Genomic DNA, 14,476 nt, shown 5'->3' with positions numbered 1-14,476 from the left:
CCCCTGAGCACACGAATTACATGCTTTTGTGCCGAGTTTATAGCGGCTTCCCACAAACCCCCAAAGTGAGAACCCTTTGGCGGATTGAAATGCCATCTGATTCCGTTGTCGTTGCATTCTCTGGACAGTTTATCCTTGTATTCACTGCTTTGACTAAACCGTCGGAGTTCATTAGCTGCGCCTAGGAAATTGCGGCCATTGTCAGTATAGACATCAGAGCACAGTCCTCGTCGCGATACAAATCGTCGAAATGCTTGCATGAACTTAGCGGTGCTTAAATCCATGACCAGCTCCAAGTGAACCGCTTTCGTCACAAAACGTACGAATACAGCAACATAGGATTTTCGTGGAGCATCCCGTCGATGACGAGGTTGAAGCTGAACAGGTCCCCAAAAGTCTATACCAGTTACTGAGAATGGGCGTGATGCTGTCACCCGTGCTGCAGGGAGTTCAGCCATGAATTGTTGTATCCGTTTTGGTCGAGCACGTACACAAGTGACACACTGACGCACGACCTGCTTCGCTAAACTTCGGCCACCTAGCACCCAGTAGCGTAATCGAACGACATTCATTAATAGCTGAGGCGCGGCGTGCAGCAGTCGAAGATGATAGGAATCATACAGCAACTTGGTTAGTGCGTGAGAATTACGAAGCAAAATTTGATGTTTAAAATCCTCAGATTGAACAGAGTGTCCCAAGCGACCGCCGATTCGAATTATCATGTCTTTCGGGGAGAGCGTGGGATGAAACCACCGCAACCGGGAGCCATTGGATACGAGCTGTCCTTTTTGTAGCCGTTTCCAATCGTCAGAAAAACATTGCTGCTGCACTAACCGAATTAGTACATATTCTTACTTGCTAAGTTCGTCCGTGGTCAGCCAATTTAGAATCACGGTTTCCTTTGCCCTTTTAAGCACAAGATTATTATAGAAGCGCAACACATAAGCGGTTACTCGGACTAGTCGCTGATAATTTGAAAATCTTTGACAATGTGTGTCTATAAATGAAGGTGTCACTGTGGAAACAGTTGCTGCTGTTAACTTTGTTTTGCGTCGTTCTAAATCAGTGTCGAATGGCGTCTCATTGTCTGCTTGCTGGGTTGGCCAATTATCCTTTGTCTGTTTTAACCTTGAGGGGCCATGCCACCACAGTTCAGCGTCGAGAAGGTCTGGTGCTGAGCAGCCTCTTGAAAGGGTGTCAGCTGGATTTTCATGCCCTGAGATGTGATTCCAAGTGCAATGCTGCGTCGCGTGCTGTATTTTTGATACCTTATTTCCGACAAACCTTGTCCACATTGATGGAGTGCCCTTTAACCAACTTAGTACTATCGTAGAATCTGTCCACAGGAATGCTACCGCAGGCAATCTAAGTGATGTTCTTATTTTTTGAAACAGCTCCGCGGAAAGTGCGGCACCGCAAAGCTCCAGCCGGGGAATTGATTGCTTTTTAAGGGGAGCCACTCTTGATCGCGAAGTGTGAAGTGAAACCTTTACATGGCCATTAGCATCGGTCGACCTCAAATAGGCGCAACTACCGTATGCTATTTCCGAGGCATCGGAAAACAGCTGCAGTTCTATTTCAATCGCCTTTGGTAACAGAACGAAACGATCTATACGAAGCATATTGAGAAGTGAAAGCTCTGAATGATACATCATCCACGATTCGTGCAAATGTGTCGGTAATTCACGGTCCCAGTCCCAAACTGTACCGTTTTCATCCACGAGTGCCCACAATGTCTGCATAAAGGCTTTAGCAGTCACCACAACTGGCCCAACCAATCCTAAAGGGTCAAAAATTTGGGCTATATAGGATAATACACACCGTTTCGTCAACTTGGTATTTGGAGTCAATTTGAGGTGGATTTGATATTTCAGCTGGTCAGTCATTGGCTCCCAATGTAGACCAAGAGTTTTTATGGTTTGATCTCGATCGAAGTTTACGTCCGATTGCAATGCACGATTTTCTGGAACAACATTCATGATTGCGGTTTGATTATTTGTTGCCCACTTTCTTAGCTGCATGCCTCCTGCTGCTAACATTAAATCCAACTGCTTCTGCAATTCAATTGCCTCTGCAACTGTCGCTGATCCTGAGAATAAATCGTCTACATAAAAATCTGTTTCAACGACCTTTGCTGCTATCGGAAACCGTCCTGCCTCGTCAGTCGCAAGTTGCTTTAAGACTCGTGTTGCTAAAAAGGGTGCCGATGCGGTCCCGTAAGTGACTGTCTTTAGTTCAAATGCCGTGATTGGTTGATCAATAGATGAACGCCAGAACACTCGCTGAAACTGAATGTCATCTGGATGTATTAGTATCTGGTGATACATCTTTTCAACGTCTGCGATCAACATGATGGCATGAGTTCGTGCTCGCATAATTATTGACCGTAGGTCCTCCTGCACTATCGGTCCAACAAGCAAACAGTCGTTAAGAGAAGGTCCCGTGTTAGTTTTACAGGATGCGTCATATACAACCCGAACCTTCGTTGTAGTACTACTTTCACGAACGACTGGATGGTATGGCATATAATAAGACGGCACCTTTTCGTTTGTGTTCTCCGTTACCGGTTCCATATGCCCCAGTCGATGATATTCACTCATGAAATCCACGTATTGCGCGCCAAGAGTTGGATTGCGAGCTAATCGTCTCTCCAGAAGCTGAAAACGATGTAGAGCAGTTTTGTTATTATCTCCCAGACTATGGATTAGGTTCTCTTTAAAGGGAAGACGCACTATATACCGTCCCTCTGGATCACATTTCACAGTTCGGCGAAAGAATTCCTCACAATAGGTTTCATTGGGGGAATAATTTGTCGCATTTTGTTCATCCTCTATCATCCAGAATCGCTCAATCTGTTTCTCTAAAGTGTCAACGGTAGCTATATTGCAGACGACAGGATAAGATACAAAGTTGCTGCTCGTTTTACCGGAGACCACCCAACCGAATTCAGAGTTGATTAAACATGGGAATGATTCACCGAGGGAAATCCGTCCAGGAGTAGCAAATATGTCAAAAAAGATCCCCGCTCCTAGTAGAACATCAATAGTGCTTGATTTGTCAAAGGCGGGATCGGCTAATGTGACACCATTTGGAATTTTCCATGTACTGGTCTCTAAATTAAGTGATGGAAGATCAATAGTAACCTTAGGCAGTATAAGTAATTCTGCACTAGTGTGAAAATCCGACGTTCTCGATTTGATGACTGCGTGAAATTGATATTTTACACGAGCTGAAGATCTCCCTATTCCAGCGATGGGTAGATCGACTCGCGTTTATTTTACGTTCATCAGTTGCGATATTCTCGTGGTTGCAAAACAGCATTCGCTACCAAAGTCTAACAATGCACGAACATGGTGTTCCCTTCCGACGTCATCGATAATAACGATTACCGCTGTAGCTAGTATAACCTTAGTCCGGCCAGGCATTTGTGAATTACAACTGGTTAGTCCTGAATGTGTCGCAGGTGGGTTTGATAGTGTTCGCTGACTCGCGTGTGCATTGGTTGGTGGTGGTGGGGCAATAGAACGAAGGTCGGCTGCAGTCGCGTGAGATGAGTGTTGAGATGTTGGATTGCCTTGCGTGCACAGCAACGTATGATGTTTAGACCCACATTTTTTGCAATAATTCTCCGATGCGCATTCTCGTGCAAAATGTCCCTTACGAAAACAATTGCGACACAGCTGATTTCTTTTGATGATTTTCTCCTTCTCTGATACTGGCAGACGAGCAAATGTCCCGCATTGCTAAATTGTGTGACTGTCAAGGCAGGCGATGCACTTCCGTGGCCGATATTCATTAAATGCTCCGTGTGTACCCAATCGAGGCTGGAACGACCGTTTGGGTTGCGCGGCTGTGGCTGTCCGTCGGACGGCTTGTTTGCTATTTGTTGAAGCACGTTGACCCTACGTTGGATGAACTCCGTGAGATCTCGAAAACGTACGGCTCTTTGTGATGCTGAATGCTCTTCCCAATCTCTTCGGGTTACGGAATCCAATCGGCTGGAGAGGAAATGTACTAAAAGTAGATCCCAATATTCGGTTTGCTCTCCCAGCTGCTTCAAAACCTTCACATTGGCTTCAAACTTCTCGACCAAAGAATGTAAGTCGCTGGCAGACTCACGACGAAGAGTGGGAAAATCGAACAACGCCTGTACATAATTTCGTTTCAAAACAGTGGGATTTTGGAAATGCTCAATTAGCAAATTCCAGCAAATGAGATTCAATGCGTCTCCTGCTAGTGACGACCGAAGGTAGTAGAATTTTTGTATGCTCAACAGATCAGTCGATGAATGTTCCAGTGAAACAAACAAATCATGGAAATTGAGCCAATTTTCGAAATTTCCATCGAAGATGGGCAGTTTTACATCAGGAAGCCTGACACGGCTTGTTTGATTACTCGGGGCTGCCACAGTGGGTGGCTGGGGAGTTGCAGTAGCGGAGGAATGTTGCAGCAAAAACCCTTTCACCTTGTAGAAGGCCGATTCAAATTCTGCTCTCTCCTTTAGGTACAACTCGAGCGCGTCGGGTGATTCATCTGTGGTTTCTAACTCGGCCTGCACGGTGGAGAATTCTGTCCATAAGGAAATTACTGCTTCTAACCGAACCGGTATCTCGGGTAGATCTCTTTCTGCGTTGAACTCAGTGACGAATTTTCGGATTAGCGAGAACGATGCTGCGACGCCGAGTTTTGAGGTTGCGTAATTTACGCTCCAGTCCGGACATGATAGCGGGATCTATAAATTGAGACCAAGTAGCTCGGACGAGAAAAACTATCGGAGTTGGAGCGGTAATTACCTTCTACAGGCAATGGTTTTGCCTTGTATAAATTTAATCCTGATTTTGCTGACTGGAACACGATGCGCTTCGTTGATTCGGCGATGCTGTCGCCCTTGGCGAATAGTAGAATAGTAGAATCCCCTCGGGATGACGTTGGTGAAATGATGAAGCGGGTGTCCGTCGATCTGATTTCTATTGAATTGTGCCTTGAATATAATTCAATAGAGCCGCGTCCAAAATGGCGAAAGGGTAGCGTCCTGATCGAGGTGTCCTGTCGAGTTCTCTCCACTATACGTTTATTGGCAGCCGGGTGAACGGACTTGGTCGACGTTCATCCGGCTCGAAGGACCAGATGTCGATAGCTCCGATGGGGGCAGAAAACCAGCAGGACGGCACCTCCAACCGGGGTAGAAAACCAGCTCGGATACAGCTGACTCTGAACGTCGCGTAGTGCAATTTCTCGATAACAAACTATCGAACTCTTGTTTGGTTTCACTAGCCACTACCGATTTATTTTATCTAAATTGACGCAACACCCTTTTAACTTAAACAAACATATATTTAGTTATAATTAATCTAAACTTGTTTTAAATATAAAATAGACAATGGTTATGCGACCGTGTCGCCGATTTAATGGTCTTTCCTGCTTGGCGCCAAATTGAGTACTGTCTGGTCGCTACCAGTAGGCCAAAGGCTCCTGCCTCTGAGCCAGCGATTGTTTGATGAGCCGAGGTTGGCAATGACAATTGTAACTGGCGATTTATCGGTGGCCCTAGCGGCTTGAATTCGTCGATCCAGTTCTGCGCTGGTCCACGCAGTGTTTTCGTCCGAACAATATGGCATAACTTTCTACACTATTAGGGTGACCGTAAATCTACCTACCTATAGGGTGTTACAAATTTTTGTGTTTTTAAATGCGTCCAAAAAAGTACAGTGTCTCCACAAAAGTTGTAGAACACAATAAAATAAGCAACTTCGCTGTACATAGTAACTATCTACCTCTTACTGGTTGCGAAGAGTAACGATGTTTTTAAAAATGCAGTGAAAATTGAAAAATTGAGATATCGAAAAGCGGCTACGAAACAATTTAGATAATTAATTTTTACACGTCAAAACAAAAATCAGCCAAATCGGTCCTCTAGATACTGAGATACACGCACCGTCGCTGAAAACATATGGTTTCGAGGAGAGCGCGTTTAAATTATTGTAGGTACAGCATTGCACTTCCCTTCAAGCGATCCCACAGTTTTACTGTAAATTCTCAACGAGTCCACGTACCGAAAAATACTCTGGGCTCAACATTTCTGAAGATAAAAGGCTCCCCCTTAAATATCAATCCTGCCCAAGAAAAAAATATTCAGTATAGTAAAATAGTTCAGTACAAATTTATCAGTATATTACATACACATGCATATGTGTTGATGATAACTACCATAGTGAGTCTTATCAAAAAGTTTAATTATGTTCCGAAGGCGTGTCGAATTCTATCTCAAATGACAAATGATATAGTATAACAAAGGTTCCTTTCACCAATAGGTGGATTAAATCGGGTTTTTTTATTGATTAAAGAGATTTTAGATTATAAATATTTTATAAAATGATTTATTAATAGCTCATATACTACTGCATTTGTTATTCAATATCTTAATAATACTAAAATATGTTATTCCAAACTCTGAATATAGTCATGTTATTGCTTTGTTATTCAAATAACACAAGTAGTTATTCTTTGGCCTTAAAAGAGTAAAATTTTGATATTATTTTTTGTTATATTACCAACTATGTCAGCCAAAACAAGACCAAATTTTGATATGAGTTATTCGATTTCCAATAACACATTTTGATATTATTTTGCTCTTCGCTCCTGCTCGGGCTACTATCTGGGACTGGGTAGCACTTTGTGAAAACGAAAATAGAAGTGTAACGTTGGAATGAAAGATTTCAAGTGCTAATAACTACTAAACTACTAAAAGAAACTCAACAATTTATATGTCGTTGGAAAGATAAAATGATCAGCAATTTTATAGAGGGGCGAGAGAGCATTTTTATGGACGGTGTAAGAGGGGGGGCTCCGAAACAAATGAAACACGAATTTTTTCAAAACTCGAGAACTATTTAAGCAAATGGAACCAAAATTGGCATGTGGATTTTAGGAGGTAGGACTTTTTGATGATGTATTGAGAACCCTTCCTCTTATAATAAGGGGGGGGGGGGGCTCCCATACAAATGAAATACAAATTTATTCATATATCTAGAACTAATCAAGCAAATGGAACCAAATTTGGCATGTGGGGGTTTCAGAAGGCAAGAATTTTTACTATGTTGAATTGAGACCCCTCCCCTCTTTAGGAGGATAATATACAAATTTCCTCATAACTCGAGAACTAATCAATCAAAAGGAACAAAATTTGGCATGTGGGGGTTTTTAGTGGCAGTAAACTAGTAAAACCTTCTCGGAGCAAAATACAGTGAATCGACGCCGTCAACTTACGTGCTTGTTGCTATTCATGTCATATTTGCGATGAACGTGCTTTAATCATATTTAATATAATAATCTGGAGGCTGATCATTCATTACTATTTCAACCTTTATGATGCACTCAAGTGATTTTTAAAAGAAATCGTCTATGTCTCAATGGTTGCAGGCGTTGTACCTATGAACCTCCGTCCACGTATTTTCAAAGCCACCATTACAGTCAATGAAGAATTGAATCTGAATATTTCGCTTAAAGAATCTGACTAAAGAAATGGCATCGGAGCTCAGTCACTCGCGGCTTCCTGTCATCATTTAACCTGATTTGCTCAACGATGATTGTTGTGCGTGATTCTGTTCAATGTTACTTGAAAAAGTTCTAACAATATTTTTTTCGAGCTCAACATTTGGGCGATTTTATAAACTGTACGCTACAAACTTGATTGCCTGGTGTTTTCGTTAGGCAGCACGGATCGATTTCGTGATAATACGATGATATTTGTTGCCGTTTGTTAGCAGTCAACATTTTCTCCCGCGTTGATCGACTGATACTCCGCAAGTTTTTGAGCAAAAGATTCAGAAAGTTTCATCGAGATTCATGCGCACTTGGTTTCGACGAACCGAAAATGAGCTCCAATGTAATTTCATTAGTCAGATTCTTAAGGTTTAGCTATCTCTGAGAAACGTTCGACTAATTGACACCTCGTCAAAACATAGTTAGCATAACTTTTGAGCTTCTTTTTGGTTTTTAACAAAACTCTCTCGTTACTACTAGTTAATTTCATCAAAAAAGCATAACTGAGCAAAGCAGCACTGAATATTATTTTTCAATGCAACTAGTCCGCTGAATTGCTGTCTTAACTAAACTTTTATGCCCGAGGTTGAACAATAGTGAAAGATTTACTCTTGCTTCTATAGTCCGGTCCGACTTCAGTTCGATAAAAATATCAGATCTCATATGCATAGCATTTATATGTATTACAATTTTCTAATTCAATATAACTCGCACAAGTACTTTATGCTTTTTTTTTGTTAGAAGGGGATTTGACTACTTTGTCCATTAATTTGAACTTTTGTAGTATATCCCTGTTTACCGTACATGCCATGCAAGCCAATTGCCATTATAGACAACTAGTCATTTGCTCCTGCACGCTCCCAGTCAGGTATAATATGGTTTATGAAACCGATAACCTTCCCGGGATTGGCAGACCAAATTTCACTAGGAGATAAGCATCTCTTGTCAAGAAATTTAGCTCTGCTCGTGTAAAGCGCACTACAACTGCAGAGCAGGTGCTCCGACGTTTCGCTTTCAAGATTGCAGAAGCGACAGACATCATTTTCAACATGACCCATGTTCTTTAAATGATGTCTACTCGGACAGTGCCCTGTTACTAGGCCGGTGTATGTACACAGAGCTCTCTTGTTGAGCTGTATGAGCTTTTTAGTGGTTTTTACGTTTGGATTAATGAATCTTTTTGACTAGTTACAACCTCTGACAGCCATCCAATTGGTCGTCACCTTTTGTTCTTCCCAGCGTTTAAGTTCCATTTCGATTGTGCATTTTGATATACCGCAAAAAGGCTCCGGACCGATGAATTTCGAATTTTATGCTTTATGCTATTATCAGACTTAATTTATTGTACAACCAGAAATGTGACTTATGTCTAAAAACAACCAATTGTGTAACCCATTTAGCGATTTTGAATAAGACAAAAGGTTAATAGTATAACCCTATTGAATCGCTTTTCATTGTTTCCTTGAAGCAAAAGGTCAGTTTTAGATTCAACCCATATTTTCCCCCGTAAGTGTTAAGTAAAGCAGATTAAGGGTATACAGACGAAAGGTCAAACATAACAGGCAGCCTGGCCCATATTGAAGCTAATTTACTAGTTCTGTTTGAAGGAGTGTATTTACTGAGAAGGAAATCACAAAACAATATATTAATATTATTTAATCAAGATTAGAATAACTTCTCGTTCGTGGTAGTATAATAAGAATCCTGGTTAGAATGCTGAGAACAATGCTCTCCACAAAAAATGTTCTTCTTGAACCACATAGGGTAATTGGCTTATAATGAATACTCTATGAAAGTAGATAATATATAAAGATAAAGATAAAGATAAAGATATATATATATATATATATATATATATATATATATATATATATATATATATATATATATATATATATATATATATATATATATATATATATATATATATACATTAAACTACACATTTTTTAAACGGATTTAGGTCGATAATGCAGGTATAAAAAAACAGTAAACGAGAAAAAAATAATGATTTTGTGCATTTCGAAATATTATTTTCTCTTTGTCACATAATTATTCTTGCAATGTTTTGCCTTTCTCTGCTCTAACATAATATAAAGGTAAAACTGACTCAAAAAGTTTTTAAATTGCTTATCTAGTGAGATGGAACGATTCAGGAAGTGTAGGAAAGACTGAATAACAGGTGTGGTCGGTATCATTCTTAAGCATATCATACTTTTGTATTAACTAAACGATACGAATAACTAGTAAAACAGTCTTGTAAAATAGTAGGTATCAAACTACGTAAATTGTAAATACCGTTTTTAAAACGTATAGAAAATCTGAGATAACTGACAACCTCTTCTTTTGTTGCCGCTTTCCAGAACGCTGTGAAAAGAAAAACTTAAATTTATTCTCTTTTCCGGCAAATTATATAAAGGTTATAAAAACTATGTCAAGTAAACAACCTTCACTATTTTCCAACCGGCGTTCCATTCCATTATATCCAATTATTCCAATCCTCAATGATCCAGACACTGGAATATTAGGTACTAGCAAGCATCTGCCGGCTACCCAATGCTTGCGTTATCCCAAAATATCCTATTATATTTTAATATCCGTCTCCGTTTATCGTAATTTGAATCTAGGATAAATTGCTCTTTGCAAAATTATTATATCAAACTGTGCGGAAGTTAAATCTGTAGACCATGGAGACAAACGAAACGAGGAGGGATGATTAGTGGTGGTGAAAGTGTCTATGGGGGTTTTAATAGCTTTGGTGGAATGTTTCTCTGGCACTGCTATTATACATATACTATCGAGCAGCAGAATTGAGCCTTGCGCATAGTACTGCCCAGAGCAAAAGAGAAGAGATTAACACATGGAAATTATCACAAATTAGTGCGAAGTCAAGTAATTTAACTGTTAATGAAATTTTAAAATTTTCAAAATAGCAAAGTAAATATTTGATCTTCACGTTCCTTGTCCGAATCAGATAACCTTACCAGAATTAGGTCATTGCAAATATTTTATGATGTTTTGGTCCTCCCGATGTTAGAGAACTGAAGAAGGGGGAGCAAAAAATTAAGATTTTTATGCCCTTTTACGTTATTATTATCCATGCAAAAGCCCACCAATTTTGGCGGCTTTTCGAAAATTATATTCTTTGAACTACCACTTTTATTTTGTGCTAGAAGCTAGAAGCATCCATTTTTCGTGTTCTTTTGGCTTTAAAACCCATAGATAATAGATTTTAAACAAAAAAAAATTAGTGAAGTTAAAAAAATTTTTTTTTGCCCCTGACTTTCAACGCCAATATTGAAGGAGACAAAAACTTTAAAAATAATTTGCAATGGCCTTATAACAAATCATAGTATTATGCTACGACCGTGTTTAGAACAAAATTTAGAAACTGGGTAATAGTTAAAATATTAAAAATGCAGTCAAATCTGCTTGCCAGTCATAACAAAGCGTTATGTTTTGAACATTATTATATCAAAAATTGTAATGACGTCCACAACCAGGGATGGTTCGATCACATTGACTCAGTTTTGATTCATTTGACAGTACCGTCTCTGTTGCTACCATCTACTATATTGTTATTTTATTGCGACGGACTTGACAAAAATAGCAAAACTATTATCGGAAGATTCAATAATAGTGCTGCTGCTAAAAAAGGTTTGAAGTCAGTCCCGGCGGCGTAGTGGTTAGCATTCACGCCGAGGACCCAAATCCCAAACAAATTCAAATCCCAACCCCGCAGAAGTCACGAATGACCCAAAACTGGTGAAAGTGACTATAATCTAAACAAAAAAAAAGTAGACTAATCTCAAGTTTTTAGTCTTGACCTTGAAATGCGGTCATACATATATATTAATATTTTTTGAAACGATGGTTCTACAATTGATGAAGGGACGGTAGGGGAAAGAAAGCATTGGACAAAAGGTAGGAAACAAAATGACTACTTGTCAAGCGTAGCTATCAATATCCCCCCCCCCTTTCTCTTCCGCCCTTCCCCTCCTTCACCAAAAATTTTCATTTCTTTCCCCTACCGTCCCTTCATCAATTGTAGAACCATCGTTTCAAAAAATATAAAAAAAAGGTTTCATACATTTTTTTTACATTTTCATAAACAACATCCTTCAGTCAGAATTAAACTCCTGACAAACCAGAACCACTCTTGAATAAAGGTAGATTAACGGATAGCAATTCAAATTTTGGAATTTTTTTCTCAAGCTCAAGCAAGCAAGAAGAAAATTGATTATTAAAGACATATCGCCCGTTGTTGAAAAAAATTAGTGTACATTTGAAAACGGTCCGTAATCGGCTGTTCGGTGAAGCATCCGTTTGATGTCGAAACAGGAGCATTGTACGGCCGTCATGTCCACTTTGCAAATGCATCTCTTGATGCTACCAATCAACTGTTTGCGATTCGTGGCTCTCCAGTTATTTTTGTACACCAAGGAGCTCAAAATCACGAAGAAATCTTCGATTGGGCGCCATTGAAGCAGATTTGTCGGGTTATGTTTTATGGCCTAATGCGATGATGCTTTATCCTGCCAAAACACGTATTGTCCATTTGCATTAAGGGAACATAAACGACTAAAATTTTTGAAAAAATCATTATTTTTTTATTTCAGATTTTGATTCTGCAGTCTTTTCCGCTTATTTTGATACTAATTTTGTAATGAGCCGATCACGGGAAGTGGCCGAAAAACGATCCTACATATAAGCATTCCAGTGCGGCGTGAAACAACCTCTTTTGAGCTTTGTAAACGAAACACAGCCAGAGAAAAAAGAAAAAGAAAAAGAAGACAAAATCTTATGTTTTCATTCATCTTTTTTGCTTTTTTTTAGTTTTTCTCAAGCTGTGTTTTATCTACAAAAGTTATGAAAGTCTTTGCCAAGCTACTACTAACAAACCAAAAAAACTACAAGGTATACAGCCCTAAGGGTTGTACGAAAGGGTGACGTAGGACTGTGTCATATAATACTCATTAAATAATATGTCAAACTAGATAATCTGTCTTACACAATTATTAATAACTGCTTGATAGAAGCTCAGCCAGGTGTATCTGGGACTGGACAATAAAATCGGTGCATTTCTTGAGTCATGAGGATACAAGCAGTTCACTTCCCTACTATTCCCTAGCAATTTAGCAGTAAATAGAGTAAATAGAGCAGAGATAGTTTGAACATTGTTTCACGATCCACTATGTAATTTAAGTATTCACCAGATTTTCACAACTAATTTAAGTTGAAATTTTAGATTCAATTTTAGATTCACGAATAAACAAACATTTGTTGCCATCAATGCACTGAGTTGTAGTGTATTTTTGTAATTTCGCTACGAAATTTATTATGAACTTCTTTCTAAACAGCTCAAATAGCATGCGATAATTTTCTATAAATATGCTTACCTGTCATTTCATGTGACGGAATTATAACGGTATGCGATGGATTGATATCTGCGGGCGATGCCTCTTCGTGCGACAAACTTGCAACTTCACCTGCCGAACTAGAAGCACTCTCACGCTTTCGTTTGCGTGATAATCTAGTACGCTCTGCTCCTGTTAAGGATATCCTTGGTTCAGTTACTACACCAGCCACTTGTTCACGAATACGTTTACGGTGGTTACGTAAATATAACGCCTGCAACCATTTAGACATAGCGAATTCTTTAACAAATCACTACTGTATTTCACAAAGGTTGAAATAGCAATGAATGGCCAGCCCACAGATCATTGTAATAAATATGTTATGCGTAGTTTGATATTTGAACCAACTTCCTTCAAATAGTTTCTGGCCGTTGGTTACAAATAATAATCAAAACCATTTTGCACATTTGAGATAAATTCTGATTATGCTTCATTTAATTAGTTTGCGGCCCTTAAAAGGGCCATTGGTTACAAGTAACATCAACCTCTTCAGTGCAGTCAACAATCGGTGTTGCCACCAATAACCGGTCTTGCCGCTAAATGCCGTTGGTTTCGCCACCAATAGCTGTCGATGGTAAATGCTGACCGTCCGTCAGTGCGATTGTGCGATGAATGAGCAGACGGCGAACCAAGAGTACCATTTTATAGTCACTGGCACTGCCGCTGCTGCTTGTAAGCTAGTGAGGTGGTGGGGGAAACCAGATCAATTGCTGCTGCTGCTCGAATGATTATCCGACGCTGAATGAGCAAGCATTTTCCATGGAACGTTGAAACGTTAACCATTTAGAAAAGTGAAGAAAAATCTTTTCATTCTTCAATTACTATAGTTCTTATAAGAACTGTTTAAGACCACAACGGCCTACTGCTGAATTTGCTGCCCGTCAGTCGATTTGCTTCCATTTGCTGTTGGTTTGCGAAAATAACCGCCAAAATGCCATTGGGTGCCTCGAATTGTCATCGAAAATGACATTAGATGCCGCAAAGGTCCTTGGATTTGCCTCCAATAGCCGCCAAAAATGCTATCGTTACCTCCCGATTGCTATCCTTGTTGGCTCCGATCGCTGGTGTTTGCCGCCAAATGCCGTAGTTTTCGCCACCAATAGCCGTCGATGGTAAATACTGACCGTCCGTCAGTGCGATTGTGCGATGAATGAGCAGACGGCGAACCAAGAGTACCATTTTATAGTCACTGGCACTGCCGCTGCTGCTTGTAAGCTAGTGAGGTGGTGGGGGAAACCAGATCAATTGCTGCTGCTGCTCGAATGATTATCCGACGCTGAATGAGCAAGCATTTTCCATGGAACGTTGAAACGTTAACCATTTAGAAAAGTGAAGAAAAATCTTTTCATTCTTCAATTACTATAGTTCTTATAAGAACTGTTTAAGACCACAACGGCCTACTGCTGAATTTGCTGCCCGTCAGTCGATTTGCATCCATTTGCTGTTGGTTTGCGAAAATAACCGCCAAAATGCCATTGGGTGCCTCGAATTGTCATCGAAAATGACATTAGATGCCG

At 39.8% G+C, this 14,476-nt stretch overlaps 2 protein-coding genes across 2 annotated transcripts in view; both read right to left on the bottom strand.

The window, feature by feature from the left end:
- The window catches only part of LOC128745973 (uncharacterized), a 732-nt gene extending 10 nt beyond the window's left edge, over positions 1–722 (bottom strand). Inside the window, exon 1 of the mRNA XM_053843029.1 lies at positions 1–722. This exon is cut by the window's left edge and continues 10 nt beyond it. Coding sequence (XP_053699004.1) covers positions 1–722 — 722 coding nt within the window.
- A 129-nt stretch (positions 723–851) lies between these two features.
- On the bottom strand, positions 852–2,837 carry LOC128745972 (uncharacterized). Its single transcript, XM_053843028.1, has 2 exons — positions 1,285–2,837; positions 852–906 (listed from the first exon to the last, which is right to left on the bottom strand). Exons 1-2 carry the CDS (start codon positions 2,835–2,837, stop codon positions 852–854), a joined length of 1,608 nt encoding a protein of 535 aa, XP_053699003.1.
- Between the last annotated feature and the right edge of the window lie 11,639 nt (positions 2,838–14,476).

The sequence above is a fragment of the Sabethes cyaneus genome, chromosome 1 (genome assembly GCF_943734655.1).
Source record: "Sabethes cyaneus chromosome 1, idSabCyanKW18_F2, whole genome shotgun sequence".
NCBI lineage: Eukaryota > Metazoa > Arthropoda > Insecta > Diptera > Culicidae > Sabethes > Sabethes cyaneus.
Note: the sequence above shows the minus strand (reverse complement) of the source record. Positions and strands in the feature narration are given on the sequence as shown.